The following is a 27,392-nucleotide window of genomic DNA, read 5'->3' as shown; positions in this document are numbered from 1 at the left end:
ATACTAGAGTGTTAAGGTTTGGATGTGGTGTTCCCCTAAAGCTCACATGTGAGACAATGCAAGGTTTGCAGGAGAAATGACGGGTCATAGTCTTAACCTAATCAGTGATTTAATCCCTGATGGTATTAATTGAGAGGGAACTGGAGGAAGGTGGGATGTGACTGGAGGAAGTGGTTCACTGGGGGTGTGGCTATAAGGTATATATTTTGTATCTGGAAAGTGGAGTCTCTCTGTTTCCTGATCACCATGTGAGCTGTTCTCCTAGGCTACACTCTTCTGCCATAATGTCCTGCCTCACCCTCAGCCTGGAGGAATGGAGCTTGTTGTCTATGGATTGAGACCTCTGAAACCGTGAGCCCCTAAATAAACCTTTCCTCCTCTACAGTTACTCTGGTCTGGCATTTCAGTCACAGTAGCAAAAAAGCTAACTAAAACATGGGGACTGAACTCATGGGCACTTAACCAGTACCACATCCCTAGCTCCCCCTTTTGATGTATTTTATTTAGAGACAGGGCCTCACTGAGTTGCTTAGTACATCACTAAATTTCTGAGGCTGGCTTTGAACTCATGATCCTCCTGCCTCAACCTCCCAAACCTCTAGAATTACAGGCATATAATTAGGTTTTAATCAAAAAAGTAAGGTCCAAGGAATAACTACAACAACATACAAATTTTTCATATTATGTGCATATTTTTGCACTTAAAAAAGATAGGAGCCAGATGCAGTAGCTCACATGGATAATTCCAGTAAGCTGAGAGACTGAGGCAGGAGAAGCCCAAGTTCAATGCCAGCCTGGGCAAATTAGCAAGACTCTTTCAAAAATTAAAAGGGGCTGGAGGTAAAGTATCATTGGATTCAATCCCCAGTACTGAAAACAAAACATCAACGACAAAAGATTATTTGAAGGGGGCAAAAAAAAGGGGCATAAAGTATGGCAGATTTTTTTAAAACTGATAACTTTAGGAGGGGGGGATAGGGATTGAAATCAAATTCTCTCCATGTATGATTTTATCAAAATGAATCCAACTACTATGTATAATTAGAATACTCAAATTAAGAAAAAGATAACTCTAAAGTTCATTATTATTCTCTGTACTATTGTATATTTAAAATATTTCATACTAAAATTTTTTAAAAGAATGAAATACTCATCTTTTATTTAAAGCACTATAGTTTCTTTCCTGAGCTAATCTGTTCCAAAGACTTTCACCTATGGCAATTTATTAAGATTGATTTCTAAGTGTGAAATCCTTTCACAGTAGAAGAAAAAGCCAAACGTGAGGTTTGACAAGTGCTACTTACTGAAGATTTTATTTGGATAACCTCATTCTCTTTTTTTTCCCCATATTCCATCTACCACACATGGCTGTTTTAAGAATAAGTATGGGTATGAAATGTATGTAAAAATTAAGTAGTAAACAAAAGTATGAGTTACATATAGATTATACTTGTTATTGTATTTACCTTTACATCATTATTTCCCACGGCAATTCCTATTTCTGCAAGGTCTTTCAGTAAAGATGCCATCATCTCAGCTGCTCGTTTCTTCTGGTGGTTGGTCATTTCCTTAAGTTTCTGAAGCTCAGCATCTATACTTGCTAAAGTTGCCTAACCAGACCAAAAATAAAAAGTATAGTTAAACTATTAAATGAATATAAAATTCAAATATTCACAGGTATTTCAAGTTTTTCACCTAGCTCTTACTAAACCATGTATTTTCTGCTTCATGTTCCTGAACTATCTACTGAGCCAGCTCCCATCTCAAGCTTAATATGTACTTTAGACTTATAAACTATGTCATAAAGCAACTGCATTATATTTCACTGAGATAAAGTACCTACTCTTAAATTCACTAGAAATTTTTGAGACTGGATGTTTTCTGCCTAGAAATGAGACACATCAAAATTAACAAACTAACCTTATAATCAAACTAACAGTTTTCTATATGGTTAATGTGCTCTCCTCATCCACTCTCTATATACTTATCACTTAAAAGAATACACTTAAACCCAGGATTTTGTGCATGGTAGGCAAAAACTCTACCACTGCACTACATCCTTATCCCCCATATTACTACTTTTGATACATGATGCAATTCAATAGGTGTTAGTGATGAAGTAATTGTATTACTTGACTTTAATGACTATAAGTTAGCTATTTTACCAGGTACAAAAATCACCAAATATTGAAAATTATAACCCATTTTGGCTCACTTTAAAGCTCTTATATCACAGATCAGATAATGCATTTTTAATGCGACCTAATGATTTTTAGTCAATATACTTTAGTAATGATGCCATCATCTCAGCTGTTTATTTCTTCTAATGGTTGGTTATTCCCTGAAGTTTCTGAGTATCAGTACAGTGTATGTTCCCCCACTTTCATCTACAATATGATACCAGTTTTCTTGAAAGTGTTATAACATAGTATGCTTCTACCATATATGTTTAAATTGCCTGACATTTTCTCTAACTATCAAATTATTATTAATACTGGTTAAACATGTTTCTAACTAATTATCAATGTAATGCTGAATTTAGCTCCTCAATTGAGACAATTGGAAGACTAAAACCAGTAGACAAGGACCAACTTACAGACTTCTAAGAAACTTCTGTTTTTCTACCAGATAACAATTAGGTTTCTTAGTATTAAATCAACTCAGGAAAAAATTGATAATGATGTCTTCAATCTCTGTGGTACTAAATATAACTTCAAGTCAATAATTACTTTGGAGATTAAGAAGGGAAAATGAATTCATCAGGAACAAGAAAGGTTTTAAAAGTGCTACTTTGTAGAGCTCATAAACAGGGAAATTAAGTGGTGGATACTGATCCTGAGTACAACTCTAGGTGCTGATTTCTTAACAAAAAGCTAGCATTAACAACAACAAAACATAAGAAGACAGCTCATTAGTGGTGAAACTGAAACAATTAAAGCTACTTACTATTCCTGGCATCAGTATTAGAGGTTGGCAATTCTGTCCTATTGCAACAAGTAAACATCTCCATCTATTGGAGAACCATATGAAAGATTCTAATACATTGTGCTGGGAAGGCATAGGTGGTGAGTATATAATAGTGAACAAAAGGTAAATTATGAGCATTTATATATTCTTATGACTACTACAAAGAATTCACTTAAATAGCATTTTATTTTATGTGCATGTCTGTATTTGCCATTTGAAAAATCATTTAATAGCTTAACTAAAAAAATAGGTTTCTTTCCCCCTTTATCATTTGGAATATTATTGAAGAACAACCAACATCTTCAAAAATAGAATTTAAGTTACATACTAATAGACCTTTAGGAATCCAAAGAATAATCCTCCTTCCCTACCTATACTTCTAAGGCTTCACAAACAGAGGGAATTAAAGTTGAGAGCCTTGAAAATTGATGCTTTCAATCACAGGCTAATATAGAAATAAGTTACTTAAGTAATTTTAAAATGAATATTGTACTAAGGTTTTAAGAAAGAAAATAATAAATAATAACTAAATCCTACCGATTTCTGATTCAATTCATCGCTTAGCAGTTCATATTCCTTAGTTTTGTCTTCAACTTCCTGAGACTTCTGATCATAATTGACAGCAAGTTCCTCTAAGGCCTGTAAAACTTCTTTTACTTCTTCCTTAGAGGCATCATTTTCTGCTTGAAGGCGATTCAGCTCTGCTTGCATATTGTCTTGATCCCTTCTGGTAGATGCCAAAAGCTATACGAAAAGTAAAATATCTATTTGTACTGAAATTATATAGGCTTAAAAAAAATCTATTTGCTTCATCATTGCTAAGCACAGGGAAATTAAATGTGGGTGCTAGTAAGCATATCAACATTCATTAATTTAACAGATTTACTGAATGCCTACTATGTCTAGGCACTTTTCTAGACACTGTGGCAAACAGGAAAGCAAATATTAAAATAAAGACATTTGCTCTGAAGAATCCAGTAAAAGAGAAGACCATCATATAAATAAGTGCAATACAAGACAGAATCTAAGAGCCATAAAAGAGGAAAGGGACAAATAAAGTGCTTGATAGTGTAGGAAAGGGGGATATTTCTCGAAGGAATTCATAAAAAGTTGGCTAAGAATAGGGAGATTTAAGTCACGTGCAAATTAGAATTGATAGCAGACAAAGGCATTCCAGACTTAAGAACAGTATACACAGACACAAGAAGTTATATACTCAGAAGAATTAGTTAAAAGTTTTAGACTTGTTTTGGGTGAAACAAGGAGTAGCATCAGTGCCATGCCTCAGAGAACTATGGCATCAGCTTATAAAAATTTAACTGGAAGGACAAGAAGAGACTAGTCAGGAAAATACTACAACCATGCAGGTAAGAAGCTTTTCAAGGGACATCTGGAAACGTGTATGAGTGGTTCAGAGTTGTTTACAATGCTGGGGATTGAACCGAGGACATTGTACTTCCCGGGAAAGCACTATACTACTGAGGTACATCCCCAGCTTTGTGAGATTGTGTCAATAATGGGAGCTAATTGCATTTAGGAATAGGGATGAGGGATGCTAAATGTCCTATATAATGCATAAGACAAAAAAATTACCCATGTCAAATGCCACTTTGAGAAACAATGCTACAGTTGAAATAAGCATAAAAATGAACTGACCACAACACATGACATTTTCAATTCCCCACAAAAAGAGTCATATTCAAATTAACACTTTAGACCTGTACCTTGTGTTTAAATAAATGAGTGAATATAAAAAATTGTGCTTTATACATTTGTTTCCTCATGTACTTTTTATTGAGGGAGCTTAAAAAGATAAACAGCAATGTACTTCCAACACAAAGTGGAGGATAATTAAAACAATCCAATAGATGTTTGCTAAAGAATGAATATTTTTAAAAGATCTCTTCTCCCCTCCAGGTTAGAGGAAATTCAAACTTCAAAATACGATCTTTTATGTAATTCCTGTAATTCCTTCACCTTTTATATTAAAAGGATAAAGACCAACTGTAAAGCTTTTCTGGAAGCATTATGAAGGGTATTTAACTCACCTCTTCCTGATCTAACATTTGTGTCTTCAGTTTTTCTACCAGTTGGCTCTGTTGGTTAATTTCTTCATCCTAGAATTTTAAAAGTATCCAGTTAACAAAGTAGCTCACAACTTGGTTCTGTTTCCCAATATAAATTTAAAAATGAATTTCCCTCAAAATATTTCAAAACCATCTCTCTAAATTCAACATAGCTTACGTCTTAAGAAAATTTTGAAAGAATGTCTTTCAATCATTGGTATAAAAATCATTCATTAAGTACTTTAATGTCTAAAAAAAAAAAATTAAAGGTTTAAAGTTTTTATTGAAAATGGTCACGTAGCCCACTTACACATGCCATCTGTTTAAAATACATAAAAAAAAAAACAACTGTGTGTGTGTGTGTGTGTGTGTGCAGTGGGGGGGTGGGGTGACTGGGGACTGAACCCAGAGGGCTCTCTACCTCTGAGCTATACCCCTAGCTCTTTATTTTTATTTTGAGATGGTGTCTCATGCAACTGCTGAGGCAATCCTCCTGCCTCAGTATTCTGAGTCACTTGGGATTACAGGAGTGCACTATCACACCTGGTTAACCAATTTTTTAAGGTTAAAAGAAATCAATGAATGTGTATAAATATCATAAAGACCCTTAATACTGAAATTTGAAAAAAAATTAGAATAAAAATACCTATGTTAGTAATATTCTGCCAACAAAAAAGATCTAAAATGAACAATGCCTACCTTGTCATCAAGTTGTTTATACAATTTAGCAATTTCTTCTTCACACTTTCTTCTTTCACCATCAGTAAAAGTTCCAGTAACTCCAATTGTGGCTGCTGGTTTATCATTGGTAATATTTATATCCTTATCCACTGCAAAAGCTTCCAAGTTAGCTTTCTCTTTGTCAAACTGTTCATCAACAGGCACTGTTTCCCCTAAAATGAGACAATAAAATGGTTAATCAAAATCCACCTACCTAAAACTAATTTCAATTTTATTCATTTTTACTTTCCTTCTTGACTGTATATTTTCAAATAACATGTCTTTAAGTTCACATATTCTTTTGCTTTGATCAATTCTGCTGTTGGTGTTCCTCATTGCTTTTTTTTTTTTTTTTTTTCATTATTTGTTGTATTTTTTAGCTTTAGGATTTCTGGCTGATTTTTAAAAATTTATATCTGCTAAAATTTTTCATTTTGGTCACTTACTGTTTTCATTGGACTCTCTCTCTCTGTATTTTCCTGAAATTTCCACAGCTTATGACAGTTAATTCAAATTCTTTGTCCGGTAGCTAATATTTCCCTTTCCTCCCTTCTTACTTCCCTCCTTTTTTTTTCTCTCCCCCTCATGCCTTCCCTCTCTTTTGGTACTGGGGACTGAACCCAGGGGCATTCTATCACTGAACTTCAATCCCAGCCTAAGTTGCTGAGGCTGGACTCAAACTTGCAATCCTCCTGCTTCAGACTCTCAAATTGCCAGGATTACAAACATGTACCACTATACCCAGCTTACCTGCATTTCTTTAGAGTTAGTCACCAGCACTTATTTTATCCCTTTGGTGACACCACCTTTCCCTGAATGTTCTTGACCCTTATGGCTGTGCTTTGAGGCATTTGAAATAGCTACTTATTTCAGTCATTGCAGATTGGACTCATCTGGAAAAGCCCTTTTACTGTCAGCCCACCCAGAAATTCTGGGTAAGCTGTATGGAGTAACTGTATAGTCTGGGGCCATTAGGGTGGTTTAGTGTTAGGATAGGTTGTAAGACTGGGGCTGCAGTAGCTGCCATGTTGCTGAGGACTGTCCAGAGTCTGGGCTTTTCCACCTGACACTGAGATGATCTGAAGGCTCAGTCTGTAAGTTACTCCTTGGAGTTAGGGCAGTGGGAGCCTGCCTACTGCTGGGTTTTAGTGTCCTGGGTTCCACTGAAAAATTCTGTGCTCTCTTTCTCCTAAACACTATGATATGTGGGGCTGGGAAAGAGATGACACAGGTAAGATAATATTGTGCTTTCTATCTTCTTCATTAAATCTTTTCCTAGTTTTATGCTATAAACAGGTATTGTGATTTCACCTGGTTTCTTAACTCCCATGGTTGTTGGACAGTTATTCAAGATTCATGGTTCTGCAGAGAATGACTGCTAGCATCCTATGTCACCATCTTGCTCTGTCCCTCTCTTGCTCAGTTTTAACAGCTATTAGCAACTTTCTTTTCTGCCCAGTCCCTGAGATTCTAATATCTGGAATTATCTTTGATCCTCCTCTATTCTTTGAAATTCAGTCACCAAATCTTGTCATTGTATTGTCTCCACTCTTATTTAGGCACCCTGTTATGTTGTGACTTTCTGATTAGCACCCATGCCTATATAATTACTATGTCAGGTAAAACCAAAATTTAATATAAAAGATTTATTTTCCTTTTTATTTGAAGACTCCTAAGTATTTCAAAACTTAAAATGAATATGCTTTGTAATTTTTATTTACATTTTATGTCAAAATCTCAAATAGGCCTAAATCTCTATTCAAAAAAAAAAAAAAGTAAGCAGACAAATTCTGAAGTTATTACCATTACGCCATCGGTTGAGTTCATTTTCAAGCCACTGAATGGTGTTCCTCAGGGTCTTATTTTTTTCTTTTTCTTTTTCATACTTCTTTTTCCATTGTTCTGCAGTTAACTCTACATTGACACAAACTGTATTCTTAATTGTTTTGGCCCTAAAAAGTGTAATTGGAGGGGAAAAGGATGTGACTGAAATTATTTCTCATATCTTTATGTAATATGTTTATATGGTTAAGTAACACTTCAGACTGTCCTGCTAACATGGAGTTCTCTCAGTCCAAATACTAAAAGCTATTACATAGAGTGCTCATTCTATTCACAAAACAGCTAAATTTGAGCCAGACCCAAAAATCTATGAATAGTTTTAAAAAATAAAAATCAACCACCCATTAAGTTAAAAAAAAACCAAGTACATATATTTTCTCAAGTGATTTGCATAGTTAAATTAAAAAAGTAAATTATCACTAAAAGGTCAAAGATAAGGTCACTGCTATTGATTTTCCTAGACTAACATTCTTATAGATTATTTGAATCTGTCAGGCATGTAAATAAGCTTAATGAAGGATTATATTTGTTGGGCTTTATTATATGCTTCATATGCTCATTTGCATTAATGGTGAATATAAAGTTGCTCACATAAATTTGGCTAAAGTTAATGTTTGACTTTAAATGTCATGAAATTCAACTCAAACTTCAGCAGCCTAAATAAAATGTAGACCTAACTTGTACTGTCTCTCAATTAAAAAGTAGAGTCTAGCACATCAATAATATGCACTAATTTGAATATTAGCTATTTGACAGGAATAAATATAATAAACAAAGGCCTATCTCCATTTAGGCCTTAGATTTTTTTTAAAATTATTTATTTATTTATTTTTAGTTGATGGATCTTTACTTTTTTATATATATGCAATGCTGAGAATAGAACCCAGTGCCTCGCACATTCAAGGCAAGTGCTCTACCACTAAGCCACAACCCTAGCCCTAGGCCTTAGATTTCTTAACAACAAACCTTTGACCAAATAGAAGTGTAGATTTTGTTTCAGACTCATTATATGATGATGGAGAGCAGCAAATAACAATAGTGGTTCTACAGTTGCCACCTAATGAATCTTGAAGAATTCTTGTCATTTTACTGTCTCGATATGGAACATACGTCTATATTCAAAAACAAAACACAGAAGATTGATGGGTTTCTATATAATAAGTACGTTATATACTACTCTAAATAATTAATCAGTTAGTTTAACTGCTTGATATTAAGATGGGAACTAGGAAATGTACACTAATAATATAAATTATTAAAAGATGACTACATTATACATATTAATTTTACTCCCAAGCATAAATCTATAGTTAAATAATTCCCCATAAAATAACAAGAAAATTAAAAACATGTATACTCACACTACCCTCAGCCAAAGCAGAAATGACATTTCCAAGTGCAGAAAGTGATTTGTTAATGTTCTTAGCTTCATCCAGAACAGCACCTTCAGCTCCAGTTTTACTAACCTATACATAAGATCCAAAATAATTTTAAAAAATTAAAAGTTGAAGATTATTTTCTTTGAATTTCAAAAAAACTCATATAGGTCATCAGTAATCAGAAGAGAAAAAAAATGAAAGACTCATGATGCTACTTGTCAAACATTTAAGGTGCTCCTATTTTTTGAGATCTACTTTCAAGAACTTTATCAAACAACTAGTTGTATAAGAATATGATTAAAGAGACATCAAATTTTATTTTTGGTTTGTGTTCCTAAAGATAACTAATTGACATGCAAATTTGTATTTGAATAATTTGCTAGTCTCTTTGCTACACCGAAAACGAAATCTAAGCTTTACTAAGCATAATATTGATGCTATAATTTAAAAAGCAGCTTAAACATACTATATAAGAAAACTTGCTTCTTTTAAAAAATGTAAAATGTCTAAATACTATGTTAAAGATAGGTTAGAACAGTAAGTTATCATGTTAGCTAAATAAATGGTTTCTTGCACAATGAGAGGTAGTCTTTGAAATATGTATATAAGATTTGAGTACAAGGGAATATATACATTATTCTAATCCAAAGAAATGAAATTACCAAAACAATATAATAATAATGGTGACAGAGGTCCCTACTAAAACATGCAAACATTCAAATTTTAACATAAACTATAATTAGATTAAATAGGATTATAATAATGACAAACATGAAAAAGGAAAGAAAATAAATAAGCAGAGTGGACCTTTTGTATCCATACATTCAGCCATGGAAAAAACTCAGGAAAAAAAAATTCATTTGTACTGAACACATATAGAAGTTTTTTTTTCCCCCCTTGTCATTATTCTCTAAACAAAATAAAATAACTATTTATATAGCATTTACATTGTGTTAAGTATAGGTTATATGCAAACACTAAGCCATTTAATAAAGGGACTTGAGCAGCTGAGGATTTGGATATAGGGACTTTGGAGGTTTCCGAAAAAAAATCCCCCACAGACACTGAGGAATAACTGTAGGATGAAACCAGAAAGGACTAAGAGACTAGTTTTAATGGTCAATACAGATAAAATAAATAGCAAAATTAAGAAAGGGATACCTAATAAAATGCATAATGACTTATGCTGAACAACTTTTTTTTTTTAAAAAGCTTTATGGCTATACATAGTAGTTAGGTTCACCCAATAAACTCATACATGCATGAAAATCAATTTCAGTTTAGGACCCCCCTTTTACTCCTGTCATCACCCACCCCTTTCTCTACTCTGCTAGACTTCTTTTTGCTCATCAATTAATTTGTATTTTACTGGTTCTTTAAACAATCAAAATACAGATTTTAAGTCAAGGTAGTACTTACTGGTTGAACCAAATATGGCCAGACAAATAGGAAACAGATAATTCAACTTACATAATCATAAAGCATTGGAGTTAAATTTTCAGATTACCAAATACAATATTATAGATTTTCAAATTATAACAATGAAACACTACATAAATCCCAATTTAAAATTTAGGAAAATGCTTAAATATCTAGAGTACATAAATTAAGACTTTACCTTTTCACTACCAGCTAAATCAACGAGATAAAGTTTTCCACTCAGCTTTTGCTCTGTTTGAGTGTTTTCTTGTTTTACATTAATAAGAAATATACTGTGACTCCTAGAACTATGTTCATTCATATCTGAAAAAAAAAAAAACAATAATAAACATGCCTTTCCTTCACTAATCAATTTTCCTAAAGCATTAGTTTATATAAGAAAAGCCTTGCAATTAATCAACTAGAAATAAATCCATTCTCATATCCTTAAGGATATAAGATTGACTTATTTCCTAACAAGTATTAATAAATTTTCTGCTTACTTGTAACTGCTACATGTCTGTTGGATTTTCCTTCATCTATGGTATCCATAACTTCATCTGGACTACATACAAAACGCTCTGTGCAGCCCTGTGAAATAATTGTTTTTAAAAGTAGGTCAATATTCTTCAAAAAATTTGTTATGAGGCTATTCTAAACATTCGCTATTATTTTAATAAGTACCTTTACATAGGGAACTCGGTTTTTGTCTTCATGAACTGAAAGGTTGGTCTTTGAAACTGAAAATTAAAAATAAATAATATCATTAATATTACTCTAAACATTAGCTATGAAATAACTCCTACAATTAACAAGCTTCCTTGAACAGCCTAAAAATGAAGGTAAACTTTTAAAAATATGAAAATACTGCTCCTAAAGCAGTATTTTATATTCAATAGGAAATTCAATAGAAACCAATGCAGCAATATACAATTTTAGGTCCATGCAAACCTTATTACTCACATTTTATAAATAAGAACATTAAGTTTCAGTGATTCAATAGTTTATATACGGACAATGTTATCTAACTGACAGCTCATTAGAACTCGGGTTCTGTAACTCCCAGTTCTAAGTATTATTTAAAAAGTACTCACTAGTATATTCTTTAAATCAATTATTCTATATGTCAAAAGATATCCCCTAGAACCTCAAAAACAAAACTTTAAACGCCCATTTCCTATAATATAAGTCAATTTCATACATAACTTATTAAGAAATGGTCTCATTCTACTAAAAGTAACAGGTACTACTTAAAAATGAACAAGAAGCAAGACTTTAACTTACCATCTAGTAGGTCCCTTATCTTATCCAAATATATTTCAAAATATGAAACCTAAAGGGCAAAGAAAAAAGATCAAGCAATTCAAATTAGAAATTAGCTTATTCACTTACCCATTAAATATTTAACGAGGTCTGACTGGCAGTTATAGTCTACACTAGGGGGACAGAGTTATAAATTAATTAATGACACTTCACATTCTAATGGAAAGACATAGATTAATTTAGTTGCTTAAATATCTAAAATTAAAAGCAATTTCTATTATATATCTTCATCTAAAATAAATCAGACTAGGTAGAACAGAAAACAAGCTTTTTTACTTTATATAGAAAGTGGCTAGAGAAAAAAAGAAGGGGCTAAGGACACAGAGACTTAGTTGACTTATTTAAAGTAATCTAGTGGCATATGAATAAGAATCAAGGTTACTACCTTTCAACTATATATGGCTGAAAAAATAATTTTACTATTTTTTTTTGAAAAAAATTATTCTGGTATAGACCCAAACATAATTTTCCCACAAGGATTTACCTTAATATGAAATTCCAAATTCTCATCCATGGAGTAAATATAATTAAAAATATCTTGTACTATTCTTGGAATAATACCCATACCTTCTGGATCATGAAGTTTACCCTATATGGAAAACAAAATTAGACTTCTTAAATTAATATAAATTAAAAATGAAAACTTTCAATCTATAATTTACTTTTAATAGGATAAAAATTTGTAATAGTTATTTTTTATGTATAGCTCTACAAATACCCCTAACCCTATTCAACAATTATACATAATATCATACATCAACCTCAGAGTTTATCAACTGATTCTAGCTCTTTATCACTACATCTAGATGACCAATGCTTGTAAAATGCACACACAGAAAAGGTTTTAGCTTCTTTCCATGTAAGACTGCATTGTTCCTTTTACTTCAAATCAAATTCATGCAAATGTTAGGGATGTCTTTATTCTCTATTACTTTATGAGAATGAGTATTAGAAATTACACCAAAATAAGCAGTCAACTACTTTGCTTACTACCCTCAGATAAATGATAAAAGCAGATGACCTGAACCAGTGTTTTATAGAAGCAAAGCTAGAACGCACCACATCTATTATTAACAGCAGCACTGATAATTGTGACAACTTTCTTATCTGAGAAATGTTGTAGGTATTTTGGAGGGAGGACCCCAAATATGGAGGAAAAATTAAGTCTCTAAATAGAATAAACAACACCTAGGAATCCAAATTTTCCCATGTAATAGGGGGGTGACAGAAAATCCCTATTATACTCTAAAATGTTATCATGTACGCTAATTGATAAGACAAAGGTACATAATACTTCAAGCATAGGTTATCCCTTATTATTCAAATTCAGGAACTAATTTGATTCCAACAATGATGTTCCCTGTATATTATTTATATGAGAAAAAGCAACAAAGAATAAAAATTTAAGCATAGTAAAATAATCTCACAAATAATGAATGACTTGTTTGAACTGCAAACCATATTCAAATACAGATTATAAAGTATTACCTCCATTGTGTGTGTCTTCCCAGAGGATGTTTGTCCATATGCAAATATTGTTCCATTATATCCTTCAAGTACATCTATGAGAAAATGAGAGATTTTATGTCAGGGAATGTGTTCCTTCAGTAAGATTCATAATAAATGACTTAAGAAGGTTATAAGTCACACCTAACCTTAGTGACATATAAATCATTCTAAACAAAATCACCAACACAACTGTGTTCTTAACCCATGTATATTCAACTCTGCAATAATAAAATATTTGTAGGAAGAATGATAAGATTCAGATTTTCTTTACATTAATGTCAAAGAGTCCATCAAAGTTTACTACAGAAAGGATTCATAAAGACATTAAAAGAAAATAAATAATATATTTCATAATAATTTTTCTTAGTGATGATCCATCTAAGCAATTTCCTACCCTCAGACCTAAATTACTTTCTGTGATCAATTAAGAAACAAAATTTAAATTAGATTACTTGTAAGCAATCATCTCAAATCAATGTATCTCAAATGTCATTACATTTGTATTCCAAAGTAATGTGACCTAAAAGAAAAAAATCCTCTACCAATTTATATACAGACATGAATTAGTTTTTAGAAACAGAATTAATTGTAATTAACTGGTGGTTAAACTTCACAAACCCATACTTTTCTCCTTACTCCGCCCATAAAACATAACACACTCAGCCCTATCTCAAAATCAATTATCAGAATTCTTATGAAATTACAAAAAAAAATCTTTTTTAATCCCAAGATCTACCATTAACATATTAAATATCTTCCACTATGAGGCTGAAGGAGATTAAGAAAAAAAAGGTTACAAACAAGGCAACCTTTAGATTTTCAGTTTCAGTGATTTTGGTTTTTTTTGGTTTTGATGACAAGAAAAGTACTTTATAATTGTCATATTCTCAGGGAAGGCAAAATAAAAAGCCTCTGTTGCAAATAGCAGATGGTGACAGGAGAAACTAAAAGCAGTAAGCAAGTGGATCCTTGTTTTTATTATTTCTAAAAGGAAAAGGAAACAAACTCCCAGCATCAGGCATATATAACTAGACAATAGATTTACTACAGAAGCTAATGAGAAAAAGAAGGCATCAGTACTCAGTTCCCCAGAAGATTTAAAAATTTTAAGAGATTTCAAACATTTGAAACTTTCCTTCAAAATTGGTTTTATTTTTAAGACGGGGCACAAAATCATCCCACAAAGCACATTTATGACAGATGGGATTGCAACACCTTTGCCAGTAATTTTCTACAGAAAAAATTATTTAGGAAATAAACCTTTTAGACCCATTTCAATTCACCTCCTTTATATAAAACTATTCTCAATAAGTCTATGCCACACTCCCTGCTTGAGATGTTTTAATCAATTACATAAAACCTAAGCATAAAATTTTGTTAGAACTTTAAAAGGTACTTTCATGAGATGATCTTGCTATTACCATGATAGTAATTAAGTAAATATTTGTAGGTGAATATCCATTATGATAGTATATTTATGCTATATGAAACTATGTACCATATGAGAAGTCCAAGGATAACAAATGAGATTTTAAGCATATCTTTAAAAGTTTTATATGATTATAGAGATTGACACTGAAATATTTGTTTAGTGTCCACTATGATCTAGACTTTGCTGAGGGAATAGGAGATATAATGATTGATTAGGTGATTTTTAGACATGTCATGTATTACTAAATGAGTATTTTAATCAATTAGAAGCATATAGTAGTCTTTTGTTATCCAAGAAGGGTGATTACAGGGCCTTCTACAGGTAACCAAAATGCTCACTCTTTTGTCTTCCATAAAATGGGATAGCATTTGCATTTGACCTATGTACATCCTCTTATATACTTTAAATCATCTCTAGATTACTCATAATACCTAATCCAATGGAAATGCTATATAAATAGATATTATATTTTATTGTTCACGAAATATATAAATCTGTATATGTTTAGAACAGACATAATTTTTCAAATATTTTTTATCTGAGGTTGGTGGATGCAGAACCTAAGGATACTGAGGGTCGACTATAATATATTTTCCTTTATCTTCAAATCTCAACCTGTTTTCTACAAGAATTTTACCCCAAGCATTTAATTATAAAAAATTTAAAATTTAAATGTGTAAAAATTTGAATTTTACAGTGAACAATTCTATTATCAAATACTCTGCTACCAACATTTTATATTTTTACTGCTTCCATTAATCATATATTTATCCACTCCTCTAATAATTTAAAAGTAAACTGCAGACATCAGTATACTTCAGTATATTTTCACTTAGATACTTCACCATGCATATGTACCTCTAACTAGAATTCAGTATTTTACATTTTTCCTTAGGTGTGTGTATTTTAAAATATACAAATAATACTCAACTATTTGAAATTCTAGGGAACACAAAACTATAATCCGATAAAATTAGGTACTTTTAAATTTCATATGGTTCAACTTCAAAGTTATAGTATAAACGTTTGCTATTTCTGCACATGTAATGGTTTGGTCCAGGGGTCATCACTCTGGCTGGAAGGCACCATTCTCTTCTCCTTAGTCTTTGTGTATCCTTTAAGACACATTTTTGTCTGCAGAGACATATTCTTAATCCCTATACTATATTCTCAAGAAGCACAAGAGGTAAAATACATATATAGCAGACTATATGTGGAAAAATCATAAGTGGCAGGTAGTCCAGGTAGCTATGGCAGGAAACAGAAATCTCTGAAGGTTTGGTGTTACACATAGCATTCTATAAACAACTACTTAATATAGGGGCAACAAATTCAATGGACTTGCTCAGATTCAGAATTCAAAAGAGAATACAAGTGGATAAGTCTTGTACAAAAGAAGCAATTCTACTAATGAATCTATAGAAAGATAACAGCCCCATGCATAATAATGTTATATAGTTGTACAGATATTTATGAACTGATGCAAACACGATGAAATGTCACTGACAGGGACCCAGAGAGTACTATCTGTTTTCAGCTCATTTCTGGCAACTTACCAGTCAAATCCACATCTCAGGAGAAATCGAAACTGGCCCATGATAATGCTGATCTTGCCCACCAACAGCTTCTGTGTCCTTCATCTAACTGATTTATCAATGATTGTACCAAGTCCAACTGGCCTTGTATTTAATTGATTTCCTACCTTCCCACTTCTCTAGGTACCATCTTTTTCCTTAAATCTTTCTGCATATGTATGTATGTATGTTTTTGTGATAGTAGGGATTAAATCCAAGGGCACTTTACCACTGACCTTTATCCCTAGCCCTTTTTATTTATTTGTACTTTTTAAATGTTTTTTATTAGTGCAGTATAGTTATACATACAAAATAGGTGGGTTCATGTTGACATAATCTTACATTCACAGAATATAATTCACTTCATTTTAGGACCCAGTATTTCCCCTTTCAGAGTCTCACTAAGTAGCCAAGGCTGGCCTGGAATTTGTGATCCTCCTGCCTCACCCTCTCAAGTTGCTAGTATTACAGGCATGTGCCACTGTGCCCAGCTAAACCTCTGTTTAGTAGTAAATGTCACATTCACATCCTTGGCCAGGACAAGTCCTACTAGCTACCACATTCAGGCTCCCCTAAAATGGTAGAGACAACTGGGTGAAGACAAAAGGAAGTCATAGCCAGGTGACACTGTACTAATATAAATTACAAAGTTGGCATATAAAAGGAAGAAAGATAATGACAGAAACTTTCTATCCCAACACTTGTAGGGCATCTAATTTTGCAGAGTGCAAATACACTATGAGTTTCTCCCAGGTACAGTCTCAGTAAATTGAATTAACAATTTCGTCTCAGAAGACAGAGGAAACAGTAGCTGGTATCTGTTGTGTAAGAACTTATAGTTATCTCCTATTTTGCAGAAGAGAAAATGAAAGATTAGGTAACTCATCAAAAGACACAGCTAAAACGCAACAAGAGCTTAGACTTCAATGTAGGTCTGTCTGATAATAAATTCTATGTTCTTAACCGTACTGCAAAAGAGAACTATTATCCTGAACTCAGTTCCAAACAGTAAAATAGAAAAATGCTGGTGAAGTCAAAGGAACTGAAAATTTGATATGAGGAAAATTTCAGGAAATATATTATCTTTGTTTTAGAATTGCAAACAGTAATAAAATAGAACAAAAGTAGTACATATACCCTAGATATCAGGACAACATATTTCAAAGTATTCTGAGAATGGTAGGTATGAGTCTATTATTTAAAAAGACAATCAAGAATTTACAAAAAAAAAAAAAAAAAAAAAAAAAAAATCACCAGAACAGTATGTGAAAAGTAAACACCCAGGGTAAATCTTATAAAAGCAAAACAACAACAACAAAAAAAAAAAAACCTTAAGCCCAAAAAGGAGCTTTTAAAGCAATACCCAGAAAAATATTAATGAACAAATAAACTTTCACTGCTAAAGAAAGAGGATGTTAACTGATACCAAAACAGAGATGTTCCTATTTTATCACTATCTTCCAGAAAGATGATCCTCAAAACAAAACCAGAATAAACTGGAAAGAATTGATGTGGGTAGGATGACAGGAAAAAAGGTTTTAAATGAGCCCAAGTTTCTAGTTACAAAGAAAATTAATTCCAGGGATAAAAATCTCTCAGTCACTACAGGTAAGTTTTAAAAGTCAAGAGAGAACAAAGGTTACAGGATATGAATAACTTGCGAATGTTATACTCATTTCCAAAAAGGAAAAAAATAATAGATTATGGGAACTATAGACAAGTATACCAAAATTTCATAAGGAAAAAATATGGTCAAACTAACTTCATTTCCTATTTGATTACATTCAGTTGGTACTTTGGGGGAAATACCAGAGTCATGCAACACAATTTCACAGAAAGAACTAAATTTTTCATTATCTTTTTGTAGGTATCTTGACAATGAAGCAGATTACACAGGTGACAGGCTCTGAAGTTGGCTGAATACCACCAAGCAGTGTGATTTAATTAAAAGCCAGCATTATTTAGTTTTTAGAAAATTGGTCTAAGGACCACAATCCATTAAGCATTTTACAGATGATTTAAAATAATATTTTTTAAACTTTGATGTCCTAGACACCATAAAAGACTTAAAAAATATGCTAACAGTCAAGTTGGTAGAGTTACTAGAGTAAGACAAATGTCAAAACAACACTAAAATATGATCAGGAGCTAAAATGAATAAAATGGAACCTATTCTTTACATTAGGCTTACACTCTAATGTACAGCTATAGAATGGGGTTTAAACTGGCTGCAACGCATGTGAAAAAGATCTGTACATTTAAATTGCCCACAGCTCAAGGAACAATCATGTCCTTTTATTTAAAAAGCTAATAAAAGCTGGACACAGTGACAAATGCCTGTGATCCCAGTGGCTCGGAAGGCCAAAGGGAAATGGATTATGAGTTCAAAACCAGCCTCAGCAACTTAGTGAGACCTTGTCTCAAAAAAATGAAAAGGGTTGGGGATGTGGCTCAGTGGTTAAGTGCCCCGGGTTCAATCCTTTGTACAAAAACAAAAACAAAAACTAATCTTTTAGAAAAGTGGAAAATTTCAAGAAACAGATGATGCACCTTAGAATTCTAAACAGTTATAAAACAGAACAAAAGTAGTAGATATGTTACTTTAGATATCAGGACATAAGACATCACAAAGAAGGTAGTAATTATGTTTAATAATAGATCCATTTGGAAAATTATCTGATACTCACATCATAAGATGACACTACCTATACCTCTTTTTTCTAGTCACAAGTTAATTCCCTCTCCTCTTACAAAGATTTCAACACCCAGTTTACTATCATTCACCAATACCACTCCCGTTGCAATTCTTGGTGATCTCAGTGTCCATACAGAAGATGACTCACTAAAACACCCTGGCCTCTAAGATATTAATTTTTCTATGATCTAGTCCTTAATTTAATCAGATGCTAATTCCATGGTAAGATCCCAACCTTTTCACTACTATCTATATTGCCTCTAAAATCTCAATTTTAAGATACATCTTCAATTCTTCCTAGTACCCAGATTCCAGCAAACCTTTGTATTCATTTTGATCTATATAACCTACCAATTTTGCCACCACTGTCATTGTCCTTCAGCCTCCCTCATGCCCTTCTTCCTGCAACTTACCCACCTTAAGTTCCATGTTGCACCATATAATCTCTCCCTTGATGATTATCTCATTTTTCTTGCCCTTTGCTTCCTCTTTTGTACTTGCCAGAAAAAACTCCAAATGGGTACATTCAACTCTTCTGGCAGCTAACCTCAAATTGGTCCAGATCGTTGCCTGGTAATACCGCTACCCTCTCCTAATCCATCCATTTCATGTCTTTCCCCCCGCTTCCCCATTGTTTGTGATGACTTTGCTTTTTATATCACAGACAATATGGTATTAATATGAAAAGAATGTCTACGTTTTTCATCACACCTATAAACTCACTTCTATCCACAAACTCTACTTCTTCTCATGTTACTACCATACTGTCTGTGCTCCTACTTAATCTAACCTGTTTACTTTTATACCAAATCCCAACCTCTACTTTGAGTAAATGCCACAAGAAAAAAAAGAAGTTTTTGCTTCAATCTAAGAGCCCCTTTTAACACTACAGGTGTCAAAAAAATGAAATGAATTGTATCATAAATAGCTATTTGGGCTGGGGATGTGGCTCAAGCGGTAGCGCGCTCGCCTGGCATGCGTGTGGCCCGGGTTCGATCCTCAGCACCACATACAAACAAAGATGTTGTGTCCGCCGAAAACTAAAAAATAAATATTAAAAAATTCTCTCTCTCTTAAAAAAAAAAATAGCTATTTAACTGTAGGGTTCCTTTGAAAAAGGTACTTTTATAGTAACTGGAAAATACGCAATCAACTCAGCACCCTTTCAAATCTAGAATTCTATGATTTTAGAAAATATAAAATTGGGACATATTCTAGTATAAGGTAACAGTATTAACTGGACTGTGCATGCTTTTCTCACCCTTGGCAAATGCTATTAAGTTTGTCAAAGGTTTCTCTGCTGATTACAAAAGTTTAAGAGAAGGAATAACAATGGAACTGAAAAAAGATAAATGCCATTTTCTACTGATTTTTTTTAGAAACTTGTCTAGCCATTTTGTTTTCATTTTCAGGCTGTTCTATTTCTAGAACTGCTACCTTGGAAACTTCTAGTTTCTAACAGAAATGCATCTATCAAGAACAAGTATGTAAGATAATTCTTAGAACACCCTTGACTAGGAGAATGAGATCATGGTATTTGAGCATTATAGAGTATTTACTAATTATATTTAGTCATTTTATTATTTAAAATCTTTATTCTGCAACTAATTTAGAAGAAAGGGGCATTATAATGAAAAAGCAAATGTTGGGTAAATGTGAAAAAAATCAAACAAATTTTTATTTACTGCTTGGACTATAATAAGTAAACTGCATACATCAAGTTAAATATATTTACCTTTAACAATCTTCTTTGCACAATCATTGTACACTTGCTCTTGAGATGTACTTGACTGGAACACCCGATCAAATGCATAAGGTTTGGACTGAAAAACAGAAACGCATTTCAATTACACAAATAAAACGGTGAGTGCATATTTCTAAGCTCCCTTAAAGATGCCATCATATATTTAACCTTCAAAATAGCATACACAGTATGTGTCATTTCATGTTATTTATCTTAAGTAGAAGGGATCTTAATGGTTCCCCATGTACAAATCCATTAGAATAATCTCTATGAAAACAAGAATTTCTGTTTTAGTCTTTGTTATGTTCCTAGGGCCCAGCCCAGTAATTACAATTAGCACTCCTATGGTAGCCAGTCAGATACTGCTGTTTTTTTTTTTTTTAAATGTCTACTCTGGCAGGCATTGTGTCTCTATTTTCAATGCTTAATATCATTTTGTAGATAAGGAAACTAGGACTTTGAAAGTCCTAGTTACTTACAAAAATTGTTAATGAGAAAACTAAATATGAATTCAAATACTTCCATTAATTTTGTTAGTAAAACAATTATATTAAAATTCAGGCATCTTTCTACTATTCCACTCAGCTTCAGTTTACTGAAACAGCTTTTGAAGCACTGTTTTATTTAACATATATTTACGGAATGTGAGATGCGACCCTAGAAGGATGACCAAGATGATACTCTCTTTACTTTAGTGGAGATTAAGTAATAGTGGGGCAGACTAGTTATACTATTAACTGACTAGAATTCTGACTCATGCAGCTGGGTACTTTGACAGTTCTAATACAGGAGAACTTGAATTTAGGGGAGAGTAGGAAAATGTCAGGAAAACACTCTCAGAAAAGAGATATTTAAGAATCTAAGAATAAGTAGCACCTAGCTCACTGTCACCCTCTTCAACAACAGTCAGGAAGGGGTAGAGGTTAGTGAAGGATAGTAGTGTAGGAATTAAGAATAGATGCTTAAAAATCCTAAAGCAGAAAGGAGCTTATAGCATTCAAGAAACCAAAGGAAGTAGAAAAGAATCACAATATAGTATCCAGGTAAATCAACGAAAAAAATGGAGCCCTGAGGCCAAGACAAAACTGAAAAGTATCAGGTTGCAATGGGTTAAAAAAAAAAAAAAAAAGAACAAGAAGAAGGGAAGAAATCAAATAGAACAGAACATTTGGCCATAGTCTACTTTATTCACTTATATTTTTAAAAGATGGGCAGACCTGAATAAGTATAAACACTAGCAGGAACAATCAAATAATCTAGTAGGGAGAGTGAGTATCTAAAGATGAGAGAAAGAGGACAGGAGGTTCTGGGTATTTGCAACCATTTGCCTGCCTTCAGTTTCTTCTAAAGGAAAAGAAGCTGGGCCCTAACAGACAAAACAATTATGACCCCAGAAAAAACATAACATTATAGAATACTTTCTAGGTCTTAGTTGGAAAATATCTACTTTTTCAGAAATTATAGTCCTCTCCCCAAAGCTTGGAATAACAGTTAAAATGAAGCAGACACTCCCTAAAGAGCTATCCAAAGTCATTCCTAATTCCCTTTTGCCTTGCTACCTCCCATTGGAAACCTGAAGGCCAGCTAGCCTAGTCTCCTTGCAATTAGTAGTCACATGACCTAATTCTGGATAATCTGAAATGGTCATTTGCTGAGAAGTCTCTGAGAAGTGTGTTGTTTTCCTGATAAAAGGGACCATTTCAGCTGAAACTGCTCTTTTTCCTTCCTATAATGAATCGCTGGAACTGCAGCATCCATCTTGGAAACATGACAAATATTATGATGAAAATTCAACAGTTATGAATGACAAGAGTTTAACAGAACCAGGGTTCTAGAAATAGAAGGAGTTAAGGGCCCATTTTTAGGCTTTTGTTATGTGAGAGAAATAACCTCTTATTTATTGAAGCCACTACTGTTTGTTTTCCCTGTACTTCTAAAAGCATTCCTCATAAATACACTAAGATGACCTCACTTTGGCATCAATTTTAAAATGGCATCAATGTCTGATTATTCTTTAGCTATGAGGTAGATGAAAGTATCTTTTGCTAAGGTGCTACTGAAACATTAATATTCAATTCCACAGTTATAGTTAAAAAAAGACAATCAAATACAAAAGACATATTCATGGTAAATAACACTGAAAATATATAATTATAACATACAATTAAAAGTATATTCACTCCCAGCAGCTCAGGAGGCTTCGATAGGAGGATCACGAGTTCAAAGCTAGTCTCAGCAACAGCGAGGCACTAAGCAACTCAATGAGACCCTGTCTCTAAATAAAATACAAAACAGAGCTGGAGATGTGGCTCAGAGATTGAGTGCCTGAGTTCAATCGCCATACCAAAAAAAGCATATTCACCATCCAGAGATAAACCATGAGAATAGTTTTTCCATATTAAAAGAAAGTAATCTTTCCTCTTTAGTTATACAGAAAACACTTAATAATTATAAAATATCAGATATTATGGATAAATAACACAATTTTATAAATGATATTTAATTACACAATAGACTGTCGAGTTCAAAAAGAAATAAAGGACAAGGCTGGGTAGAGCTTGATTACCAACAAAAGTTATATATTAGGATCTATAATATAGGTTGAGTTGAAATGGAGATAGCCTAATATCTGGTAAAGAAGCCAAGAGATTGTAACTAGTCAAAATATACATTTAATAACAGTTATGTAAAGAATGATATGAAGGCAAAAATTAATAGTTAATGCTAATTTTGCTTATAAGAAACAAGTTAATGAATAGAAAATGGGGAAAACTATGAAGTATTCCTTCAAAAATAAAGTTAAACTATAAAACCTTATTAAAATAAACATTTAAAACATAAAGAATAATATTACTTGGCTTAATACAATATCTCAATTTTTACATCAATTAATAATAGTGGTCCTAAACCATTTACAAAGAGATATGCCAGAAATGACGGGTAACAGTAAAGCCTGCCTTAAAAGAACTTCATGCAATTATTTACTTTATTAGCATCTCGAAGCAAATATGCAAAACTACCACTACAACCTTAATAAAATAATATAAATGGCAATGACTAAGTTGCTGAGGCTGGCCTCAAACCTGAGATGCTCCTGTCTCAGCCTCCCTAGTTGGTGGGATTACCGCCACAGGCCACCGCACCAGAATAAATGGCAATGATTAAAAGATAAAACACAAATATAAAAATAAGTTCAAAGCGAGTGATTTATATAATTGTTAAACAAAAAAATCAACTTAAATGCTTAGCATTAAGTTGATGAGTAGTCTTCTTGACTGCAAAACTTAATTATAGTTTTAGTAAGTAAGGTGAATGTTTTGATTAAAGATCTAGTTGAAAAGTTATTAACTGACCCTGGCTTCCTGGGTTGAAATCAAGACTGTGAAACAAAAATTATTTGTAATGGTGTAAAATTAAGGCATATCTCAATTTTTCAAATAGATTAAACAAAGAAAAATAATTATCCAAACAGCTATATTTTTAAAACCTGGTTTTTAGACTTGAAATATACATGATGCAGCTTATAATTCTATGTATCTTCAAAATTACTCAGTTTTACAAACCTCAAGTCATAAGATGCATTCATATCTGACTTAGGCATCAGGAGGAAAAATGAAAAAGAACAAGTTTATCTGAACTGGAACCCATACCTCGGATTTCTTAAATGAAGTGAGCCTGTTTTGAGTCTAAAACAGACCAGACTGAATACCAAATTTGGTTTTGAAGCACATCCCCTGAGATTTTCCTTTATCAGACAATGACTTTGCGTTAACATTCCACAATTATAAAGGTACGTGATGGCTCCCTCTTACAATTCTCATACAAAGTCAAACCATCAAATCATGCTCAAACACCAAATTATCGATGACTTAAAAAGGGAAATCATGTTTTGCTTTAGGCAAGGAAACGGGCAAGATGATCTAATTAGTTTTATTCTTTTTCTCATTTCAATGAACTACAACAGGCAGTTTGGGGTTCTAGCCAACTTCTATAGTATACCACATAAGAAACTATGATTAGCAATGATTTAATCATGCAAATTAGCATAAGCAGGCACAGAAGTTTTTCTATTGATTTTGTTTTTAGTGTTTTCGGCAAGCTCATTTGAACTTCCTGGTTTGTGGGTAAGTTCTCTAATTTAAAACAAACTGGTTATATTTGTATCATTTTAAAATTTCCATAAAAATCATTCATTTCATTCAATGTAATATTTATAGCACTTCACTAAGCATTTAAATTGCTAATAAATTAAAAGCTGTACAACACAGAGAAAAACCCCATAAAATTAAAAGGCTTGCCTGCCATGGGGTAATATTATGTTAAAGTCACCGCTTCCTTGAGTAACAGAATGATATTTGCACAAAGTATTAAAAATTGAACTTAGAAAAAAAAACCAAATTATTTTCTGCATGAGCACTGTTTATGCTTACAATTCAGTAACATCATAAGCTAAAATTCATGTTTTAAATTTTTAAAAATATTTTTTAGTTGCAGACAGATACAATACCTTTATTTTATTTATTTGTGGGTTTTTTTTTTTTTAAACGTGGTGCTTAGGATCGAACCCAGTGCCTCACACATGCATGGCAAACACTCTACCAACTGAGCTACAACCCTAGCCCACGTTTTAAATTTTGATGTAATGTTTACATACATGTCAAAACTGATCAAATTGCATACTTCAAATATGTGCATTTTATCGTACTTCAATTTTATCAATAAGGCGATAAAAAAATTTTAACTTGAAAACTATATAGATGTTCATAAATCACATTTAAGATAAATAAAACAAACCAGGAGATGAATTTCTGGAGATTTTCTAATTTTGTTCCTTCCAGCTGCCCTATGATTGATTCAAAAAACTGAACAAAATACAGGATTTCCACATAATAAATGTACCTATTGTATGCAAGAAAGCAGTTCCTGAAAATAATGAACTACCCATTCCCTTACACTTTTTAAGGCTATGTAACCGAGTCATAATGTATGTTCCCTTATATTTTCTTAAAAGACCAACAAAAGGCTCACAAGTTTATCTAAAGGTCAACAAAGTGTTTATTACTGATTCACAAACAAAACACCTATCCTTTATTTCTAATATTTTCATTTATTCCTACTTTGAAAGAAACTTATAAATTTTCCAAAGGAAATGGCCTAGAATAAATGTATGGTTCCTGTGGTAATTATTTGGTTTCTTTTAACTCTTTCTTCATATTTTAAGTCATATTTGAGCCAAAAAGTTTACTTTCTAACCTAATCATAATAATTTTGTGAGTCCTAGATTTTAGCATTCCAGCAAACATAATTCTTACAGGTTTGTTTAAAAACAAAAGTCTGAAGAGACAATACAAGTGGGAAAGAAAAAATAGCTTTGTTAAGTAAAGCACTGCTGAGTAATCACAAAAACTTAAGAAACTGGTAGCCTCAAGTTTGACAACTAATCCAGAAGCCGAATGCATCCACTCATTCCATGTCAATGCTATCCTCCTAAAGGAAAAGGATCACTGTGCTTAACTTCTCCGCCTTGCTATGATGTCATTTATAGCTAGAGTTTTTCTTGCAGACTTGTTAACAAAGAACTGGCTTGACAGTTTTCACACAGCAGCAGTTTGCAGTTATTAGTGACCTAATGATTTTTCTTTTTTTTCCCCAAAAGCCTATTAAGGGGATGTGGAGTTAACACATTCTTTTCTAAAGTTGAACTTTGGAAACCTTCACATTAAAATTCCAAACAACTTCAGTCCTGTTTTCTACATTAATACTTTCTAGTCATCAATGTCCCATCTCCTGTGACCTCTCTTTTCTATTTCCAAGTTAAACGGCACAAACAATACACTAAATAAAACAATGCATTAGAGGAAAACAATGTATTAACATATTACAATTGTACACCCTGATAACAATGTAGGAAAAAAAAGTTCTACCACATGGCATTACCAAAATAGATTTAATTTTTAGTCATAGTTCACTCTACTGTATGCAATATCTTATTCATATTTAATCTACTAGAACTAAGAATGCTATTTTCTCAGATCTCAAAAAATCCTCACTTCTGGTCTTCCTAAATGATAGTCAAAACTAATTGTTCTACCCTAGGAAAGAACAATGGTTTATTATTTCTGGGATTACCAAAATCAATTTTCTTCAACATGGACCTTAACTGTATAAATATGAATCCAACAATGGTCAATTGTTACTTTTTAAAAATCTTTATTTTGTTTATTTTTATGTGATGCTGAGGATCAAACCCAGTGCCTCATATGTGCAAGGCAAGCGCTCTACCACTGAGCAACAACCCCAGCCCTCAACTGTTATTTTTTATAAATTTGTTTTTATTAGTACTTTCCTAAACTGCTACCCCATAAAACCGAGTAAATTTGAGAGTCTGAATTTTTCTGATGGTTATTTGACCAAATCTTAATCTGCTTAAATCTACCATAAAATTAAATTGATAATTCCGATTTTAAAGAAAACGATTTCTTTTTACCGTCCTCGATTTCTCACAGTAACTGTTTAAATGAAAAGTCATTCATCTCTCAAAAGATGGGTAGGTGAACATTTGAGACAGGTATGTTTGTACGTTGTACGTTAGCTTTCCAAAGCTAGTTTTATACTAAGCATCTTTAGAGTTAAGATACATTAGGGCTGGTTTCATGGCTCAATGCTTTAGTTAAACTCGGAATTAATATCACACATTTAATGAATGGTAAATGAGGCGGGGG

The 27,392-nt window shown here is 32.7% G+C and overlaps 1 protein-coding gene across 1 annotated transcript in view; it reads right to left on the bottom strand.

Annotated features, from left to right (window-relative positions):
• Positions 1 to 27,392, bottom strand: part of Kif5b (kinesin family member 5B) — a 45,996-nt gene that overhangs the window by 13,034 nt on the left and 5,570 nt on the right. Inside the window, exons 3-16 of the mRNA XM_015483294.2 lie at positions 20,662 to 20,749; positions 13,205 to 13,278; positions 12,201 to 12,305; positions 11,678 to 11,726; positions 11,078 to 11,133; positions 10,897 to 10,984; positions 10,593 to 10,717; positions 8,957 to 9,061; positions 8,562 to 8,707; positions 7,557 to 7,705; positions 5,733 to 5,926; positions 5,016 to 5,084; positions 3,505 to 3,711; positions 1,467 to 1,610 (exon numbers count right to left, since the gene is read on the bottom strand). Of these exons, the coding sequence (XP_015338780.2) occupies positions 1,467 to 1,610; positions 3,505 to 3,711; positions 5,016 to 5,084; positions 5,733 to 5,926; positions 7,557 to 7,705; positions 8,562 to 8,707; positions 8,957 to 9,061; positions 10,593 to 10,717; positions 10,897 to 10,984; positions 11,078 to 11,133; positions 11,678 to 11,726; positions 12,201 to 12,305; positions 13,205 to 13,278; positions 20,662 to 20,749 (1,599 nt within the window). The remainder of the gene's footprint in view (positions 1 to 1,466; positions 1,611 to 3,504; positions 3,712 to 5,015; positions 5,085 to 5,732; positions 5,927 to 7,556; positions 7,706 to 8,561; positions 8,708 to 8,956; positions 9,062 to 10,592; positions 10,718 to 10,896; positions 10,985 to 11,077; positions 11,134 to 11,677; positions 11,727 to 12,200; positions 12,306 to 13,204; positions 13,279 to 20,661; positions 20,750 to 27,392) is intronic.

The sequence above is a fragment of the Marmota marmota genome, unplaced genomic scaffold, assembly GCF_001458135.2.
Source record: "Marmota marmota marmota unplaced genomic scaffold, marMar, whole genome shotgun sequence".
Classification (NCBI taxonomy): Eukaryota; Metazoa; Chordata; class Mammalia; order Rodentia; family Sciuridae; genus Marmota; species Marmota marmota.
The sequence above is the reverse complement of the archived record's forward strand: the minus strand, read 5'-3'. Positions and strand labels throughout refer to the sequence as shown.